The sequence below is a fragment of the Callospermophilus lateralis genome, chromosome 20 (assembly GCF_048772815.1).
Source record: "Callospermophilus lateralis isolate mCalLat2 chromosome 20, mCalLat2.hap1, whole genome shotgun sequence".
NCBI classification, from domain to species: Eukaryota; Metazoa; Chordata; class Mammalia; order Rodentia; family Sciuridae; genus Callospermophilus; species Callospermophilus lateralis.
Window position 1 is genome coordinate 3,545,035 of NC_135324.1, and position 19,410 is coordinate 3,564,444.

The 19,410-nt window shown below is 55.0% G+C and overlaps 1 protein-coding gene across 1 annotated transcript; it reads left to right on the forward strand.

The window, feature by feature from the left end:
• Nucleotides 1–656: 656 nt before the first annotated feature.
• On the forward strand, nt 657–18,721 carry Ccdc174 (coiled-coil domain containing 174). Its single transcript, XM_077106238.1, has 11 exons — nt 657–773; nt 3,048–3,152; nt 3,527–3,627; nt 8,094–8,152; nt 9,746–9,926; nt 12,508–12,603; nt 13,617–13,759; nt 14,185–14,279; nt 14,681–14,813; nt 17,059–17,211; nt 18,411–18,721. The coding sequence occupies exons 1-11, from the start codon at nt 732–734 to the stop codon at nt 18,707–18,709; spliced, it is 1,407 nt and encodes a 468-aa protein (XP_076962353.1). The 5' UTR covers nt 657–731; the 3' UTR covers nt 18,710–18,721.
• Nucleotides 18,722–19,410: the final 689 nt, after the last annotated feature.

Below are 19,410 nucleotides of genomic sequence, written 5' to 3' on the forward strand. Positions count from 1 at the left end.
GGAAGGGAGAGAGTGGGTCCTCGCGGAGAGCAGAGGGACAAAGTGTCTCCTCCACTCCAGTTTTATGGAGTGTCCCAGAGAAGTTTCCAGAGAGTCCCTCCCAGTGATCCCAACCCAGGAAGCCACCTTCTGGAGTTTATATTCTTATAAACTTGAATATGTGAAATGGCCCAGAATAAGCACTGCATGCAGGTTACTGATGATTTCTGGGAACAGCAACATCATCATTTCCCACGTGGCATGAGTTTTGTGAGAATTAATTAACATGAATTAATTAACAGACGGTCCCTGATATACAGCAGGTCTTCAAGGAGCACCTGAGGTTTTCCCAGTTTCACGAGTCCACCTTCGTTTTTTGCTATGCTGGCGCTTGCTTCACCCTTCTAAAGATGGCGCCCCTCCACCTCCACCACCCAACTCTCCCCACTCAAGATGGCCTCCACTGCAATGAAAGTCATACTTCGCCCTTCTCAAGATGGCGTCCAACACCCGCCCTTTCATACCCTCCGCCCTCTTCAAACCCTGGGTTCCCTCTGACCTTCCCCAAATGGCGGCGAACACGGTACGCACCGCCCACTGACGTTCTCAAGATGGCGCCGAGGTCGCAAACTCACGTCGGAAACTCGGCGTCGCTAGTCAAAGGCATTTCCGGTTGCCCCTCGGGCGGCCTTAGGAGGCCTGGGAGCGCTCCGGAGGGCTGCGTCTTGGCGCCGGAGACCCTGAAAGTGACCATGGACCGGAGGAAAAAGCCTTTGGACGTTACGGCCTCCTCGGTGAGTGCGGGTGTGACGTAATGCCGCGGGCGCCGCCTCCCGACCTCGCGGGTTTCTGCGCTCCGGGCCCCGGACCTGGGCGCCCCGCCCACCGGGAACCCGGACCGGCCTCTCCCCGCCCCGGGGGGACAGGGACAGGTCCCCGGTTACGGGTCCTGAGCTGGCTTCTCCCCGTGACGTGCACCCGGACCCGGCTCAGCCCGCGGACAGGGACCCGGACCCGGCGACTCTTCAGGGCTGGGAATCCCCGGGCCTCCCTGGGCCGCAGCCTGGCCGGGCCACCCCCACCGCGGGGACCTGGGTGGCCAGCGTGTGTCCCTCTGCAAGGAAGCCCCGCCTGGCCCTGCCCTGCACGCAGATCCCCGTTGGGGTTTCCCCTCCAACCCAGGGGCCAGCTGGTTCTTTCCAGAACATTGCATCTGTCACCTTGTCCCCCCACCTCCGGGGTGGGAGCGTGCCTCGTGTCCCCTTTGCAGAAACTGATGGGTCAAGGTCCCCACGAGATGTGCTGCGCGGGAGCTGTGAGGTCTGACAGCTTGGAAAGGCGCACGTCCGTCATCCCAGCGTCTGGGGAGGCTGAGGCAGGAGGATCTCCGGTTGGAGGCCAGCCTCAGCAGCTTGGCCAAGCTCTAAGCAACTCAGCGAGACCCTGTCTCCAAATAAGAAATAAAAAGGGCTGGGGATGGGGCTCGGTGGTTAAGCACCCCTGGGTTCAATCCCTGGTGCCGGTAAATAAATAAAATTCAATTTAAAAAGGTATAAATGTTAAAAGTCATTTAAAAGTCATCAAGTGTTCCCTGATGATGGTAGAAATGCCATCTGGGAATCGATCATTTTCTGAGCATTTTTCTTTTAAAATTCGAAAGAAGTTGTAGAGTAGGAAACCGGGCTGGTGAACACTTGATGTAATTCAGAAAGCTTGGAGCCCGCACGGTGGCCCACGCCTGTCATCCCAGCAGCTGGGGAGGCTGAGGCAGGAGGATCTCGAGTTCAAGGCCAGCCTCAGCAACTTAGGGAGGCCCTGAGCAACTCAGTGAGACCCTGTCTCTAAATAAAATACCAAATAGGGCTGGGGATGGGGCTTGGTGGGCGAGTGACCCTGAGCTCAATCCCTGGTACCAAAAGAAAGAAAACAAAAATAGAAGGCTTGAAAGATAAGGTGAATTTCTTTTCTCCCCATTTGTCATGGGTGCATCGTAGTTATACACAAAAGTGTCATTATTGTCACGTGTTTGTCCTCGCACACAACATCACAATATAGTTGGGCTGATATAATTCCCCACTATTTCTCCTTTCCCTCCCCCTTTTTGTCTTTAAGAATTTACAACAGTAGGTCCTGAAGGAAACTGTCCTTTATTGGGGTTCCCCCACCCAGGACTGTGGGACACTACCACTGAGCCACTTCCCCAGCCCTTTTTATTATTTATTAAATTTTGAGACAGCAACTCACTAAGTTGCTGAGACCAGCCTCGAACTTGTGTCCTCCTGCCTCAGCCTCCCACATGGCTGGGATTACAGGTGTGCGCCTTCGTGCCCAGCCTGTCCTCTGCTTTATTAAAATCCTCGCCAAAGTCCCTTTTAAATTGATTTCTTCCAAAACAGACAGCATTGAACTCCCTTGTGCTTATTTTCCTTAAAGGCCAGTCAGTGGTGGACATCCGATGCACAGAGGCCCACGCATATAAGCAGCTGTGCCTGGACCCTTAGGAAGGAAATTGTCATTAGGTCCTTTTTCGCAGAGTGGGCTTGGTGGCTGAGCCAGTGTCAGTTGCCCTTGTCATTAGATCGTAGGCCCTTGGAGGCAGGGAGCCTGTCTGATTGACGTCTGCTTCCTGCTCCTCAGCGGTGACAGTGACAGCACTTAGTGAAGTGTCAGATAGTGGCTGGCCAGAGACCGTCCCCTGTACGATGGTAACTCGTCCGGGTGATGAAACAAAGTCACCTAGGGACAAGCCAATGGCAGCACTGTTCAGAGCAGAGTCGCGTGATGCTTGTGGAGTCTGAATCTATAAATGACGCTGACATCATTTATGTCTTGCTCTGCGTTGTTCCCTCCCCCTGTGCCCAGGAGTTTGGAAAGTCAGACTGGAAATGCACTTGGAGCAGAGCTGGGGGAAGGGGTTTGGTTTGGTGTTGGATTCTGCGTCTGAGCCCTGAGTTGCGTGTCCCTGGATGGGGAGGGACATCTTGCTTTGGGAATTGCAATCGCGGAGCAACCCTGTCGCATGCTAGAGCCGATGGGATATTCTCACTCACCTCATGGTTTTATTCCAGTTGGTGGATCTGAAGGCGGAACTCTTCCGCAAACAAGAAGAATTCAAGCAAGAAAAGCACCTGAAAGATTCTGGCGTTTGGGAAAAACCAAAGACAACGAATAAGGTAAAAATAAGACCTAATTGTCTGCCTTGGTCCCAAACCTGGGATAATTATGCTGTGTTAGGGTTTAGAAGGTGACGGTGGTCTCTGTGCATATGGATGTGAAGGGGCAAGATCCCTGTCTTATATTCAGACACCTGCATGAGGCGTATGAGACACTGAAATAGAAATCAGTGGGAGTATTTAAGAGCACGTTGTCAGTCTGTCCACTCTGCCTCATTGGTGCTTGTTTTAGAAAAGGACACTTTGCTGATATGTGGCGTGTTCAGGTTCTCACGGACGCCTTGGCCCTGACACCCTCCTATTGAGCTGCACAGCTGAGGGTCTGGTCTGGCCGGGGTCGGTGGCATTTCTGATCTCTTTGAATCACCCTCCAGAAACCCAGCATCTGGAGCAAGCAGAACGCAGGAGTCTCCAACCGGGCGGACAAGGATGCTGAACAGAGGGCCGAGGAGCAGAAGATGCTGGACAGGGCGAGGTGCGTGGGGCTGAGAGCCGAGGCCTCGGGGTCACCCTAGCTGCCAGACAGCATTCAGATCTGATTCTCAATTTCTAAATGTGATGTCATGTCCCCCTAGCCAGGTGCTCTGTGGACTGCGGGTGCCAACGCAGTGGCTCCTCGTGGTCAGGGGGCCTTGGGGTCAGGACCCATCCCTGCAGATACCTACAGCCAAGGGTGCTTGAGCCCTTTAGGTAAAATGACAAAATATTCGCACAGAAGCCGCACGGTCCTGCTGACTGTGGTAGATTGTATGCTAAGACGATGTGGCTGTGGTGTAAGTGCTGACTCTGTACAGCTTGGAAATAATCACAAGAAACAGTTCTGTCCACGTCCACAGAGACACTAACCGCACAGTGCCCACCAGCCACAGTGTGACATTTTTTAACGAATATTTTTGATCCCTACTGAGTTGAGTGTGGAGATGTGGGATCTGGATATGGAGGTTTAACTGTTCCCTAAAAAGAATATAATCTGCATTTGTATCTGTTGTTTTACAAAATGATAGAACACAGTCTCGATTTAAAAGATGAACAGGATCCTTCCCTGGACTGTTGTTAGACACTAAGATCATCAACAGGTTTTTGTTTGTTGGTTTCTTTGCTTTTGCACTGTATCAGGGACTGGACTCAGGGAGGCCCCACCTCGGAGCTGTGTCCCCAGTCCTTTATTTTTTATTTTGAGTCAGGGTCTCACTAAGTTGTCCAAACCGGCCTCCAACTTCGGATCCTCCTGCCTCAGCCTCCCGACTAGCTGGGATGGTCGGTGTGCTGCACCATGCCTGGCCCTGTCCACAGGTTTTTAAAAGGAGTCCCCGTGGTGTGGTTCTGGGTTCTAGGTGGCAAGACGTTGGCATTTAGAGACCCTGATTGTCCCCAGACCAGCACAGCGATTGCCAGAAGGCTGCAGGGACCTTTGGAATACTCGCTGGTCTTCCTTCCCCCCTCCCGCTCCTCTCCCGCCCCCACGCCCCAGAGTGACGCTGGGCTTCTGAATATCTCAGCACCTAACTTGTCCTGCCTGAGACATTCAGCACGTGAAATGGTGCCGTCGATTCTGCAGTCTGTATTTTGGTCTGTATTTCTGATCCTGCCAGATGTCCTAGTCCAGTCACGTCCTGCGATGTTTTTAAAAGATGCAGGATCCCAAGATCCCAAGATTACCCATCGCCTTTGCTCCGACCTCTCAGCCCCCTCCGTGTAGCACGGTCCCCTCACTGTCCTGTGCCTCTCATGCGCTTGACATTGCTGAGCGCCCACCAGGTACTTCAACAGCGAGCCCGACCAGGTGGGGTCCTGTTGAAGCTCTGGGTACCAGAGGCTGGCGGGGCCTGTGCGGGTCATCCTGAGTGGTGGTGAGTCTGGTCACCAGGTCAGGGTAGGTCTGCCACATCTGCACGGTGAGGGTGCCCGTCCCCGCTCCTAGTCAGCCGTAGCCTGAGGTGGGAAACTGGAGACTCTGGGTGTCCTGTTTTCCCGCCGTGGTCTGTCCTTGCTGGTAGACGTGGTGCTCCTCAGTTAGTACACAGACAGTCTCAAAATGATGGTTTTTCTGATTCTGTCTTAATTATTTTCCATTGTGTTTATCAGTTGACATCTGCAAAGAAGAGGCTGTGTCCCCCTTGTCTCAGAGAGCCCCAGGTGGTCACGTCTGCCCCGATGGTCATCTATGGTGGTGATACACTGGCTGATGTGGTAGCTCACGTCTGTCATCCCAGAACCTCAGGAGGCTGAGGCTGGAGGATCACAAGGTGGAGGCCAGCTTCAGCAATTTAGTAAGGCCCTAAGAAGCTCAGTGAGGCCCTGTCTCTAAATAAAATATAAAAAGGGCTGGGGACAGGGCTCAGGGGTTAAGCGCCCCTGGGTTCAATCCCTGGTACCAAAATAAAATAAAATTACTAAAAATAAAACAAAACCCTTTACAGTCGCCAACAGTGCTTACTGGGTTGCTCGGCTGTTGTGGCTCTGAAACTCAGGGCAGGATGTCAGCCCACCTGGGGGCGTATTTTCGTGGTGCTTGGCCTGTCTGCAGCAGACCACAGGCTTCACTTAAAGACATGGCCTTTTATAATGTTAATTTTTAGAAATAAATTTTTCCGTCCCAGTGATTGAATCCAGGGGAGCTTAACTCCTGAACCACATCTCCAGCCCTTTTTCGTAATTTTGGGACAGGGTCTAGCCAAGTTCCTCAGGACCTTGCTACGTTGCTGAGGCTGGCCTTGAACTTGTGATCCTCCTGCCTCAGCCTCCTGAGCCCCTAGGACCACAGCCATGTGCCCTGTGCCCAGCCAAGATATGGCCACTGCGACATCCGTTTTGCTATTGAACATGTGCTCAGGACTTTAATCTTGTCAAACAGGTGCCGAGACCTGTTGTGCTCCAGCAGAGTCTGTCTTGCACATGGTTGTGCCTGTCCCCACCAATGACGGTCAGCAAGGCCTGTCTCCCTGTGGCTGGAACAGTGGGGCCCACCCTGGTTCCCGGGCCCCACCTTGGGTGGGTCACAGCTCCGTTTCATCCCACACCCTGAAGTGAGTGGAGTGGTTGACAGGTGGAGAGAGGAGGCGCCTGTCTCTGGGTCCCATCTTCCATCCTCAACCAAAGAAATTGCTCCTGAAAGTCACCAAGGTCTCTCTGCCAAGTCCAGCGGCCATTTCTCTCTTGGCCTCCTTTGTCCTTGGCAGGCCATTCCTGCCCCGCAACCCTGTCACCTACTGCGCCAAACATTTTTCTGATTTTTGGTCCTGGGGTTGGAGCTCGGGTGCCCTGCCCCAGCCCTTTTTATTCCTTATTTGGAGGCGGGGGCTCACTGACTCCCCCAGGCTGCCCCTGAACTTGGCCCTCTGGCTCACTGGGATCGCAGCTTGGGCCACCATCGGCTGCACCGGACCTCCTGTCCCCCGCCTCCCTCTCCTGCCAGCTCCCTCTGCCAGCCTGCTCCCTCCTCCCGAGCACGCGCGCGCCCGGCTCTGCGCCCTCCCCTGTCTGGTCTCTGCCCGTCCCATCGTCCTGTGCTGGGCCTCCTCTGGTTTACTGGTCACCCTCAGAGGGCTGTCCCCTGGCCACCATCCCTGAGTTAGCATCCCACCTGCTCTGGGCTCTTGACACCTTGGGGTTCTGTTTTGATTTTTTGAAGTTGTCTGGTGACGACACCAACAGCCTGAGCCGCTGGGCAGGAGTGGGCCTCCCGCGTCCTCCTAGGACAGGGCGTGGCCGTGGGAGGCCTGGGGTGGAGACTCGCTGCCTGTGGGAAGTCAGAGGGGACCCTCCTGCCCTGGACATGGCCGTCTCCAGGGAGACAGGGCTGTGCGTGTGGCATCTGGTTGATCCCCAGGACGACCTAGGAGGCAGTAGCCTTGTGTTTCCTTTGTCCGTCTGTCCGCGGGAACTGAGGCACAGAAAGGTCAGTAGCTTGTCACAGCAGCAACCCAGGATTTCACAGCCTCCGGATGACATTAGAAGTGAAATTGCCCGTTGTGATGAAGGTCCTTCACAAGAGGAAGAGCGGGTGACCTCTCAGTGCTTCCTATCATTAAGGGTTTCTGGATTAAAGATCCGCCTGCCCTCCCAGCCGCCTGCGCCTGCGAGAAATAAATATCACCCGAATCAATCTCAGCAGAGAGGCTGCTTCACCAAAATGCCAAGTTGTCGTCTGCTCTTTATTAGCAAATGTGTCCCCATCCATTATTCATGCCAAACAGACTTGATCTTTTTTTTCTCTTTTTCCTATCGAGGTCCTGGGGGTTGAACCCAGGGCGCCCCACCACCCAGCTCCATCCCTCAGTTGTTATTTTGTATTTGGAGATGAGGTCTTGCTAGGTTGCCCAGGCGGGCCTCGAAACTTCCACCCTCCTTCCTCAGCCTCCCGAGTAGCTGGGATCACGGGTGTGCATGCTGCACCCACATCATCGTGGTTTAAAATTTTTTTTATACCTTTATTTATTTATTTTTATTTTTTATTTTATTTTTCTACCCTGAGCCCCAGCCCATTATCGTATTTTTAATAGACTTCTAAGACGTTGGTTTCCAAGTCCATGAGAGGCCAGGGCCCAGGTCTAAAGCAGCCAGGCATGAAGCTTGGCCTCCACTTTGGTCTCCTGTTCAGCGTCCACGACTAGAAACTGTCCTTGTTCCCAGGCGTCTCGTTTGCCGTGGATTCCGGTTGCGTGAGCAGTTAGGTTGAGCAGTTGGGACCTTGTCCGTTTATTCGTTCGGTCCCATGTTCACTGAGGGGCTGCTGTGGCCCACTGTGAGGTCCTGGGACACTGGGACACACGTCCTTGGGGCCGTGGGGCTGTCCTGGCTCAGCCTGTTGGCCTTTAGTTGTGGCCACCTCGTTAGCCAGGCCTCCTGGGCAGATGGCAGCTGTGAGGCTGAGGGGGTGGCCCTCACCAGGAGGGACAGTTGGGAACCCATTTCTAATACTTGTCTCTGTTTTCCTCCCAGGGAAAAATTAGAAGAAAAAGCCAAGTTATACGAAAAAATGACTAAAGGAGACTTTCTAGGTGAGTGTGTTTATTTGTACCAATTTATTCTCTCTGAGTCACGCAGAGACTTTGTTAAGAAGAGCGAGAAGGCTAGGCTGGGTGGGGCTGGGGAGGCCCAGGGTTCAAGCCTTGGCACCCCGAGAAAATAAACAAATAAATAGAAATAACCAACAAAATCCAGTGAAAATCCTGCTTTCTCTGGCGGCACAAGAACAGTGCAGAGTGACTTCCAGGTTGCTCCCCAGGTGGAGAAAGAGGGTACAGGACCAGGCACCGTTAGGAAATAAGGTCTAAATGAGCCTCACTTAGTTACCTACAGGGGGCGGCCTTGGTCTGGGAGGTGTCGGGTCTGCAGCAGAGCAAGGTCTGAGTGGGGGAAAGGCAGGGTGGAGTCATGGTCATACCACAGCCTAGAGTTCCTTTTCTTTTTCCTTCTCTATTTTTTAATTTTTACTTTTTTTGATTTTTAATTTTTTTGGGGGGCTACTGGGGGAATTGAACTCAGGGCACTCGACCACTGAGCCCTGTCCCCAGCCCTATTGTGTTTTTTTAGAGACAGGGTCTCACTGAATTGCTCAGGGCCTCCATTGCTGAGGCTGGCTTTGAACTCGCGATCCTCCTGCCTTGGCCTCCTCAGCTGCTAGGTCCCAGGCGAGCACCACTGCGCCCGGCCCCTTCTGTTTTTTAACCATATTTCCACATTGTGCTTACAGCTGCTTTGAAGTAGAAATAATGAAACTGTTTCCTCAGACCCCAGAAAAAGAAAGTCCAGCTCAGAGTTAGCCAGCAGTGGGACAGGCTTTTATGGGACAGTGTACATTCCATTCCCAGAGGACAGGGACCATGGGACTGTGGCTGAGTGATTATCGGGGAGAAGGTAGGCCGTGGGGTGCCCCCTAAGGTCTGAGCTGGAGCAGAGCCTTTTGCAGGGTCCGGGGGAGCAGACGGGTGAGGGAGGGGCTAGCCAGCAGGACGGCCCAGCCTGGGCCCGGGTGTAGCTAGGGGGACAGGCAGGGCTGCCCGGGTCACCGCTGCCTCTCCTAGTGCACCTAAGCCCAGCACAGTGGCATCTCCCTTACCCTGTGCACGCGGGAGTGTCCTGGGTTAAGTTAAAGTCGGGGTGGCTGCGAGACTGTCCCTGTGTTCTGGTCCTCGGTGACCGAGGCCCTGCGGGTGGACATCACCTGCCCCCTGTGAGCCTTGCAGAGCGGGCCTGGGCCTGTCTGAACGCCAAGGCCAGTGGCTGGAAAAGAAGTCCTTTCCCTGTGTGAGGCAGGGGACACGGCCTTGGTCTGGGCGGTGTGTGGGGCCGGCAGCCGAGCAAGGTCCCCGTCCTCACCTGATGGCCTGAGAAAGGCAGGGCTGTGGCGTCCCCAGGGCGTCCTGAGACACGCGGCAGGAAACTGCAGCTTCTGTGTGTGTCCACGATGCCCGGGGCCTGTTCCCAGCTCCCCTCAGGGGCGGGCACCTCTGTGCCTTGGTGGCCTTCCCAGGTGGGGGCGTTGACTGCTGAGCTGGCAGGGGCAGTGGAGCCTCCCGGTGACCTGGGACAGGGTCCTGGGTGCTTCCCTTCCGTGACGTCGAGGCCTGAATGTTGTCCCTGTGTCCTAGACGAGGAGGCGGAGGAGCTGTACCTCGTGGACTTCACCCAGAAGATCATAGACAAGCGCAGGGAGATGGAAGCTTCCGGGGCCACCAGAGAGTCCCGGAACGCGGCCGAGAGGGACGAGGAGGACGACGAGCGTCTCTCAGAGAGAGACATACCTCCTCCCCAGGACCCCAGTGAAGAATGGTGGGTGCTGTGTGGGGGTCCGAGCAGAGTGTTTTGTTGGGTCATTACCAACTCGTTGCTCCTTAGACTTGCTTGGTCCCAGGGATTGAACCCAGGGGCCCTCGACCCCTGAGCCCCGTCCCCGGTCCTTCATATATTTTATTTAGAGACAGGGTCTCCCTGAGCTGCTGAGGGCCTCACTTTTGTTGAGGCTGGCCTTGACCTCACGATCCTCCTGCCTCAGCCTCCCCAGCCCCTGGGATGACAGGTGTGGGCCACCGCCCCTGACCAGAGACCCCTCTTAAGTGAGGGTGGTCATTGTGTCACAGAGGTCAGGCAGCGGCTCCCACAGAGACAACAGCGATCACATGTGACAACCAAGCCCTTGCTGTCATCCAGCGCTGTGCCAGGCCCAGGGGTGCTTGGGGACGTCCTCAGCACTTTGCTCACTGACACTAAAGAGCTGTTTAGGCAGAAGCGGGAGCCCCCAGGCAAGCCCTGCTGTGGCCATGTCATTTTCCAGCCGTGGCTGGGCATTGTGGCCTTGGACAGCTCCACTGCCACCCGCTGCTGCCCGTGTGACCACAGTCACCTTTCTGACCTCGGAGGCCGCAGTGTATGTTTGTTCCCGTGACCTTTGCTTTACTACAGTCCCCTCAGGGGGTGAGAGCACCCGGGGCCACCTGGGCGCTGCTCTCAGGGGATCCAGCAGGCTTCTGGGGAGCGATTTCTGGGTGCCATCTCCGTGTAGGTGAAGGGGTGGGGACAGAGCTCGGCCTTTCCATACAGAGACCGGCATGACAATCCCACCCTGGTTGTCATTAGGAGCCCTGGTGGGCAGTGCCTGAGGGCCCCGGGCACCTCTGACCCCTTCCCGGCCGACCCTGCCCCTGTCCTGCCTGCGAGCCTCAGGGGTCTGCACTGGGGGCACGGGTTGTTCTCATCAGCGGCCCAGGGAATGCCGTGGCCTTTGTTGGTAGTTTTCCGCCCTTGGCCCACGACGTGGCCGCCTTGGCCCGAGGTAGCGTTTTATTGGGATGAAGCAGGCGGCGTCTCATCTACTGTCTAGGACTCCTAGCTGGGTGGCTGGGTGTGGGGTAGCCGCACACTATATAGGCCCAAAGTCAAGGTCCCGTCCCTTGTCACAGCCCTTCGTCCCCATTGCTGATCTAAGTGATTTCTCCCTCCTCTGAACTTGGGTGACACTTCATGCACTTCCTGCTTTGGGGGGTCTTAACTTATGATTGACACGTCGTCCTTGGGTCCTGCCTGATCGCATTGGCTCCTCCTGGGCCCGTGCGTCACCCTCCCCAGAGCCCCTTGGAGACGGGGTGACATTAACTGTCCTTGGAGTCACCCTTGGTTCCCTTCATTGGCCTGGGACAGGGCTTGCTCAGTGACGAGGGACCGCTGATGAGCCAGCTGCCGCTGCCTTGCTCTGCTTTGAGGGGTCTGAAGCTGGGGGCCTCAGAAGCAGAACAGGCCCTTGAAAGACTGATGTCTGCTTAGATCTTTGGCTTATTAAGGCCTCTGTGATCACGAGCGATTTGCCAGTGATTTGAAGAACTCTGGGGGCACGCGCGGTGTCACATGCCACCCCGTGGTGAAGGAGGACGCACCGCCAGCAGTTCTGACGCTTTGTGTTTTGTTTTGTTTTTAAGCCAAGCTCCAGAATCCAACTGCTTGGAAACTCCTCTGAGGAGTTAAGTTCCAGGTGGTGGAAAATCTTCCCCAAAAAATACCGTAAATAATCCCTCGGACCATCTGGCCGGTTGTCTTCCCTCTCATTCATTAGAAAAAGGGAAGAAGCTGCTTTCTGCAGTTGGAGGTTCTGCTTCTCTGCTGGATCAGCGGTGGGGCCACAGGACGGGAAGCCATCAATTGAAATCAGAGTTGCTCACTAGGAAGGCAATGTCCAGCCGGAGAAACCCGGCCCACAGAGTCCGAGCCCGATGGTTCCATCAGTTAGTCCTCACTGAAGCCCCACTGTGCGCCCAGGGCCCTGCTAAAACCCGTGGACACCCCCTGCCCATAACTTCCCTGGAAAATGCGTCATAACGCAGGTGAAATGCCCGCGTCTCCCTCCCACCCTGCACCCCTGTCCCCACCATCTAGAGCAGGCAGAGAGCAGGACAGAGGTGAATTGTTTGGTTTCCCGCTAATTAAAGCCCAGAAAACACGACGACATATGATAAGCGATTTCCGACTCCTTGGGAAGAATTGTCCCCAGTGGAAGAAATAAAGGAAACAAAAGGTCAGACTCAGGAGACCCTGAGGAAATGAGCAGTGGGGGCCCAGGGGACGAGGTGAAGTCATGGGACACTGACGCCTGTTTGTGACCCCCTGACAACGTGAAGTGGGCTCCCAGCTGTCGGGCAGGTTTCTCTGTGGGAGAGTCACCTTTGGAACCAGAGGCGGAGTGTCAGCTGTGTTCTCTGAAATGAAGGTCTGGGGGAGCCCTTGGGCCTCAGCCCGCCGTGTGCCAGTGTTGACAAGCGTGTTCTCGGTGGTGGCTGAGCCCGCATCCCCTCCTCACCGGCTCCATGTCCCTGATCTGGGGACCGGGGTGCCACGCCTTCTCACACCTTGTCATTGATTTCAGGGTGGATTACGTGGACTCTCTGGGGCGATCCCGGCGCTGCATGAGGAAGGACCTGCCGGGTCTGCTGGAGATGGACAAGAACCTGCAGGGGAGACTGTGAGTACCTCGGCACCCTTGGCCAGGTCCGTGCGGCCACCTCCCTGCGTTAGGTGGTACATAGCCATCGAGGCTCTGTATGGCCATCTCTGTTTCCTTCACAGAGCGCTTAGTGAAGGTGTCCAGTAGGTGGCCTGCCCGTACACATGTGGCCCACACTCAGGGACAGTCTTTTCCCTTGTGTCCCGAGCTCCTGGTCCTCAGCCATCCTCCTGCCTCAGCCTCCCAGGTGGCGAAGGCCGCTGTGGGCGCCTGCTCTGATCATCTGTGTATCGCAGCTCCTGAAAGGAACTGATGGAGCTTGGGGGCTGATGACAGAGTGACCAGTGCAGAGGGAGGCCAAGGCAGGCCCACAGGGAGGCTTGGTGGAGATGGGGCCTGAGAACCAACACCCCTTCACTACCCACAGCAGGAGGGGTGGGCGGCCTTGGCTGACTCGCTTTCCCTTTGTTCGTCTTTGGGTTTTAAACTAAAGGCCCCATCGCTCCCTTCCCCCCCCAGTGGGATCGAACTTGCTAAAACATCCGGGAACAGAGTCCCTCTTCCCCGAGCCACTTCTGTATAAAAAGGGTTGGGAAAAACGCCACCTCGTCCCACCCCCAGGTTCGGGCATCCTGTGGACAGGCCTGGGCTCTGCACAGGAAAGGACAGCGAGCGGCAACCTCGGCCAACCCAGGACAGGAGGCCCCCCTGGGAGCAGTGTTGGGCACCTCTGTGTCCCTGGCGGCCATGCACACAGGCCCCAGTTCCTCCCGATGCCCGGGCCCCTCCCGTCTTGCCAGGACCTTAGTTATAAAGCAAGAGCGCCTCCTGCTCAGCGGCCAGCCTGGCGCTTGGTTTTAAAAGATGAAACCCCCTCACTGACCACTAGTGGTCTGGTGGACCGGAAGCCCCTGTGGGGCCCTGCTGTCCCTACCAAACAGTGTTGGTTTTCCCTGGTCCCCACTGCTGGGCTCCAGCAGGGCCACCCCAGGGTGACCTGCCGCGAGCCTTGCTGTGCCGTGTCCCCCCAGCTTTGTCAGTCCTGCCAACGAGAAGACCCTGCTGTCCGAGGACATGAGGAAGGAGCTGCAGCGTCAGCAGTGGGAGGAGGAGGAGCGGGAGGCCCTGCAGCGGCCCGTGGGTCCCCTGCACTACGAGGACATCCGGGAGAACGGTATTGCTGTCCCTTGCAGCTTTTCAGGCCACTTTCTAAGATCGTGGCCTGGGGACAGGTGTGACGGGGAGCACTCACAGGCGGTCACTCTGGCAGAGAAGACCCTGCCCTGGAGTGATGCCCCTTGCCCACCCGATTCCCCAGGGGACGCTCACGTGGAGAACGTCTCCCTCCCGCAGTGTCTGTGGACCCAGCTGTTCCGTACAGCTGTGGCTGGAGGTGGACGCATCTTTGCAAACAAGATGAAAACTAGTTCCAACTTTGTGTTTGTTCTTTGGCTTAATCGTACGTTTAAAAAATGGAACATTTTAAAAACACCTGTGCAAAGAGCAATGGTTCCTTTTTGGTGTGGGTGGGGAATCTGGTCTGAGCATCGTCTGGTGCTCAGGGAAGTCTGACCTGTGGATCTCGCTGACTCCTTCCAGAGGCCCGGCAGCTGGGCGTTGGGTATTTTGCCTTTGCCCGAGACCAGGAGCTGAGGAGCAAGCAGATGAAAACCTTGGAGACGCTGCGCGAGCAGGTACGCGGGCAGCGTCCACCTGTCAGGGAGAACATCTGGCCTTTGGTTTCAAGATGTTCTTCTTAAACTTCCTAAGACGTTAAGACTTATTTTGTTTCTCTGTTTCTGGTAATCGTGTATAAACAGATGCCTTTATTTTATTTTATTTATTTTCCTGTGGTGCTGGGCATGGAGCCCAGGGCCTCCCACGTGCCAGGCCAGCGCTGTGCCTGTGACCCCCGGCCCCCAGAGTTCTCACAAGAGCACCTCCTGGGCCGTCATTCTCAGGTCCCCATGGTGCTTCTCAGAAGTGCTGTGAGAACCAGTGAATTGTCTGTTCTTAGAAGAAAACTCTTTCATCCTTTTGGAAAGAGATATTGTGAATCTGACTCCAAAAAATGATTTTCTGGCTCTTTCTCTAGACAACAGATCAGAGAATCAAACGGGAAAACATAAAGGAAAAGCGGAAGGCTCTGCTGGAAGCCAGGCTGGCCAAGCTGCGCCAAAAGAAGATGAAAAAATCCAAAGACGACGGGACTGAAGAGGGCGACCCAGGTAGCGCGTGGCTCAGGGCTCTGACCCTCAGGAGGGGAAGCTGGTTCCGTCTGCGTCCCCCCACAGGGCTGCTGTGGGGAGCGAGCCTCAGTTTACCTAAGCCTTTGACAGCAGGCCTGGGGGTCCTGCCATGAGCAGTGTGTGTGACCAGAGTGACGCAGAGTGACACTGAAATGCTTCTCACAGCAGACAGATAATTCACTGGGCGCCTCCTAATGTGGTGGGTTAGTCACCAAGATCCACAGAAAGGCACCTCAAGGGAAAGTGTACGCATGCGCATGTGTATCATGGAATTAACATTTTTACTTTTTATTTTTTAAATATGCAAAAAAAATGTACAGCCTTTTCTTGGGCCAACGCCCAGCACACCCGACTGTGTGGGTGGGGGAATTTGTTACATATTCGTGCAGGCGCACTGTACTGTGTCATTCTTGAACCAGGGCAAGTGTGTTTATTACTTCAAACATTCATTAGGTCTCTATGGGGAAACACTCACACTTCCTCCTTGCCTTTTAGACATCTTTTTTTTTTTTTTTTTTATTACTAATGGCTGTAGTACTTTTTAAAATTCATTCTAATTATGCGCATATGACAGCAGAATGCATGTTGAGTCATTGGGCACAGCTGCAGCAGCACAACTTTTCTCTTCTCTGGTTGTACATGACGTAGCGTCACATCATAGGTGCAGTCATACGTGTACCTGGGTAATGACGTCCTTCTCATTCCACCATCTTTCCTGCCCCCATATCCCTCCCCACCCCGCCCTCCCCTTTGTCCCTATCCCCTCCATTCCTCCCATGCCCTCTCCCCCTTTATGGATCAGGCTTTGGTTTTTTGGGATTGGCTTACTTCTCTTAGCATGATATTCTCCAACTCCATCCATTTACCTGTCAGTGCCATGATTTTACTCTCTTTTATGGCTGAGTAATATTCCACTGTGTATATATACCGCAGTTTCTTTATCCATTCATCTGTTGAAGGGCATCTAGGTTGGCTCCACAGTTTAGCTATTGTGAATTGTGCTGCTATAAACATTGACGTGGCTGTGTCCCTGTAGTGTGCTGTTTTTAAGTCCTTTGGGTACAGACCGAGGAGAGGGACAGCTGGGTCACATGGTAGTTCCATTCCCAGTTTCCTGAGCAGTCTCCAGGCTGCTCTCCATGTTGGCTGCCCCGTTTGCAGGCTCACCAGCAGTGTGGGAGTGGGCCTTTCCCGCATCCTCTTGCTTTCAAATTCCTTCATAAACTTGGTAGTGAAATAAAACTTCAGAGACATGACTATAGACAGCTTACCAAAAACAGTGCTGCAGCAGTTGGTGACTGGGCACTGGGGGCACGGCGTCCCTTGGCTACACTGCTCAGTGCTGTGCCTCTAGCTTCCTGTGTGCAGGATGGAGAAGCAGCTGAGCTATTGCTGTGGGGACGCTTGTGGGACAGAGAAGACAGAGCTCTGTTTCTCCCTTTAGTACTTCAGAGGTGGCCGGGTGGGGGGCTCGCAGGGCAGCTCTGCCCCAGGGGGTCCCAGCATCCTGCTGTCCTGCAGGCCACAGCTCCTCCGCAGCTCCCACTCCCCATCAGCCCAGGGAAGGGGCAGGAGGAGAGGGGAGCCGCTTCCTCTTGAGGAAGGTGAGTCAGAAGTCACCCAGAACCTGTGCTTTGACACCCCCCAAGGCAGACAGGCTGCGGGGGGGCTGGGAAAGGCTCCTGGGAGGGACCTCAGGCTGCAGTGAGCCATTTTCTAACATCTGAGCAAAACCTCAGTTAGCCCTGAAAGGAGACCAGAAAGATCTAGAAATCTGAAAACTTTCATATAGGTGTCGTAGTTTCGTGCAAGGTGAGCTCTTCCTGTGGCCTGCTTTTTTTGCTGTGTGTCCAGAATGGCCGTCATTCCCATCTGTGAAGGGTCACTGCAGTGTTTTTGAGAAATCGTCTCATTTAAAAATTTCAAAATCTGGCCCGAATGGCGCAGCCTGGAGCAGGTCCCACTCTGCACCCCCAGCCTCCGCTGCTGTGCTGGGGTTGTGACTCGGGTTGAGGACTTGGGGCTCTTCTGGTCCTGAGATCACCAGTTGTGCAGTAGAGACGTGGTGGGGACAGAGACTCGTGTCTACCCTGCCTGGGGTCTGACCCCTGTGGGACATTGCTGAGCTGAGCTTGTAAGCCCTGAGCGCCACTTGTCTCTCAGGAGTGGCACATTGGTTCTTCCGTTGTCATAATGAGGACTTTGTTTCCTTACAAAAAAACAGACGCAGCTGTTATTGGGCCTCCGGCTCCAGAACCAAAACCTGGGCCAGCTCCGCCTCCTGCTCCCCCGAGCAGCAAAGTGGAAGTCATCATCCAGGAGAGGAAGGACACCAAGCCCGGAGTGCCACACGTCCGCGAGTGGGACAGGGGGAAGGGTAAGCGAGGCCGGGCAGGCGGAAGGCGGGCTGTGCTGGTTTTGCTTTTAAGTCAAAGTGGGTTCTCTGTTTCTCATTCTTCCGTGCTGGGCACATGCTCCTCCGCTGAGCCACACGCCCAGCTCCGTGGTGGGTCTTAGGGTCCCTTGAGACTTAGAAACCCAGATCCTCACACTGATCTTCACATGATTGTCGCCAGCTGTTTATGAACACAGCTGGAAAATATCCTGGAAAAACCAGGATCTACCCACAAAGCCCTCGTGGAGAGAGAGAGAGAGAGAAAGAGAGTGTGTGTGTGTGTGTGTGCGCGTGTGAGAGAAGCACTTGGGGAGCAGGATCCATGCCCTCCCGTGGTTTCACAATTCTGGAACGTCGATTTTCAGGAACCACTTTAAGGTGTGGGGATGCAGGTCTGGTGTTGGGAAGCCCCTGTCCAGCAGTCTCCCGTGTTCCCAGTGGAAGTGACTTGCGTGCCCCTCTTAGCCTGGCTCCCCGTGAGCAGACTTGTCTGTAAACTCATTCCTGCAAGTTGACCAAGGGGCCTGCAGCAGCCTCTCCTGGGGAGACCGGCTTGAGCCTCCTTGAGCAGAACCTGAGCTGCGCTGCCCGGGCCGATGCGATCCAGAGCTAAAGAGCGGGAAACACCAGGGCCAGTTAGAAATAGAGTAGAAAAACCAGTCAGGCTGGGCCTCACAGGCCACTTCACACCTTCAAACACTCAGTAAGGGCAAGATTCGTGTTTGGGTGCGAAGTGCCTCCCCATGTCTGACAGTCTTCTTGTTCTCTATTTCACTCTCAGACGTAGTGCAGTCGTTTCTCCCTTCTCTTAGCCTGACTTCTTGCAAGTAGTTATTGCTCACCTTATAATATGGTTTTGTTGTTGCTGTCCTTGTTCTTCAGAGAATTTGTGTGATCTTTAAAAATACAGAGATAATAACTGAGCAGGCCAGGGTAGGGCATGTCTGTAATTCCAGCAACTCGGGAGGCTGAGGCAGGAGGATCACAAGTTCAAGGCCAGCCTCAGCGACTTAATAAGACCCTGTCTCAAAATAAACAATAAAAAGGGCTGGGGATGTGGCTCAGTGGTGAAGCACCCCAGGGTTCAATCCCTGGTACCAAAGAAAAAGATGCACAACGATTGTAAAACAATGACTCTAAGTCTAACGGATTCTAACAGCACTCTTTCTTATTGTCACCAGAATTCTCCTTTGGGTACTGGTCGAAGAGGCAGTCAGACCTGCGGGCCGAGCGAGATCCCGAGTTTGCCCCGCCATCGGATTACTTTGTGGGTCAAAAGAGAACTGGTGCTTGCAGTGGCCCGACGTGGAACAGACCTGGACCAGCACTGGGTGACCCAGGGCAGTGGTCTGGCCAGAGCCAGGAGCCCAGCTCCGCACAGTCACCGTCCTCCTCTGCCCCTGGAGGCCCACCCCAGCCCCCCAAGGTCACCTTTGAAACTCTGGATGAGATGATATCCTATTACAAGCAAGTGACATGACCTCGGAAAGCATTCTGCCTTGGTGTGTGCTGAGGACAGCGTCTTCCTCTCAGAGAGGGGACACAGCTTTAGGGACAGGGCTTCCTGTCCCCCTGTACTGTCCCTGGAAGGCCTGGGCTCCAGGCAGGATTTCCCACCGAGGGACAGAAGGGGGTGGGACGAGGACCGTTGGCAGGGCGCAGGTGGGGGACGGTGAGCGGGGGGCAGGATGATCCAGCATCCACGAGGCCCCTGGAGCTGGTGGCATAGTCACGCTGCCATGGTGAGACCAGGGAAGGGCGCTTCATGAGAGGCCAGTGAGGAAGTCCTTGACGTGCTTCTGCGTCACACTGTCCCTTACGCACACCTGCGTGCACAGCGGCCGTCTGACAAGTGTGTGTTCAGGACCTGGGTATCCCGGAGGCTGCTGGGCCCACAGCCTGCTGCTCCTTAGTTGTGACAAGTAAGGCCGTTCGGCTCGCCGGCCCTCCTGCCTCTCGGTCCCCTGTTCCCCAAGCCTCCCTCAGTCCCTGGGGCCTTGTAACCAGGTGAGCACTGCCTGAGCCACCCAGGCCTGAGAAAGCCACCTCTGAACTGTAGAGAGACGGGCAAAACCATCAGACCTGTGTCACAGTCACCAGTAGGTCTCGTCATCAAACCCTCTTTCCACACCTGCTCGTTGGGCCCCACTAAGCCAGCTGCCTTTTGTGCAGAAACCGACA

Excerpts from the sequence above, each read along its gene's own strand:
- Ccdc174 (XM_077106238.1), top strand. The coding sequence starts at position 732 with ATGGACCGGAGGAAAAAGCCTTTGGACGTTACGGCCTCCTCG. Across the intron at positions 3,153-3,526 it reads AACCAAAGACAACGAATAAG|AAACCCAGCATCTGGAGCAA; the intron begins GTAAAAATAAGA and ends ATCACCCTCCAG. Across the intron at positions 13,760-14,184 it reads CGAGGACATCCGGGAGAACG|AGGCCCGGCAGCTGGGCGTT; the intron begins GTATTGCTGTCC and ends GACTCCTTCCAG.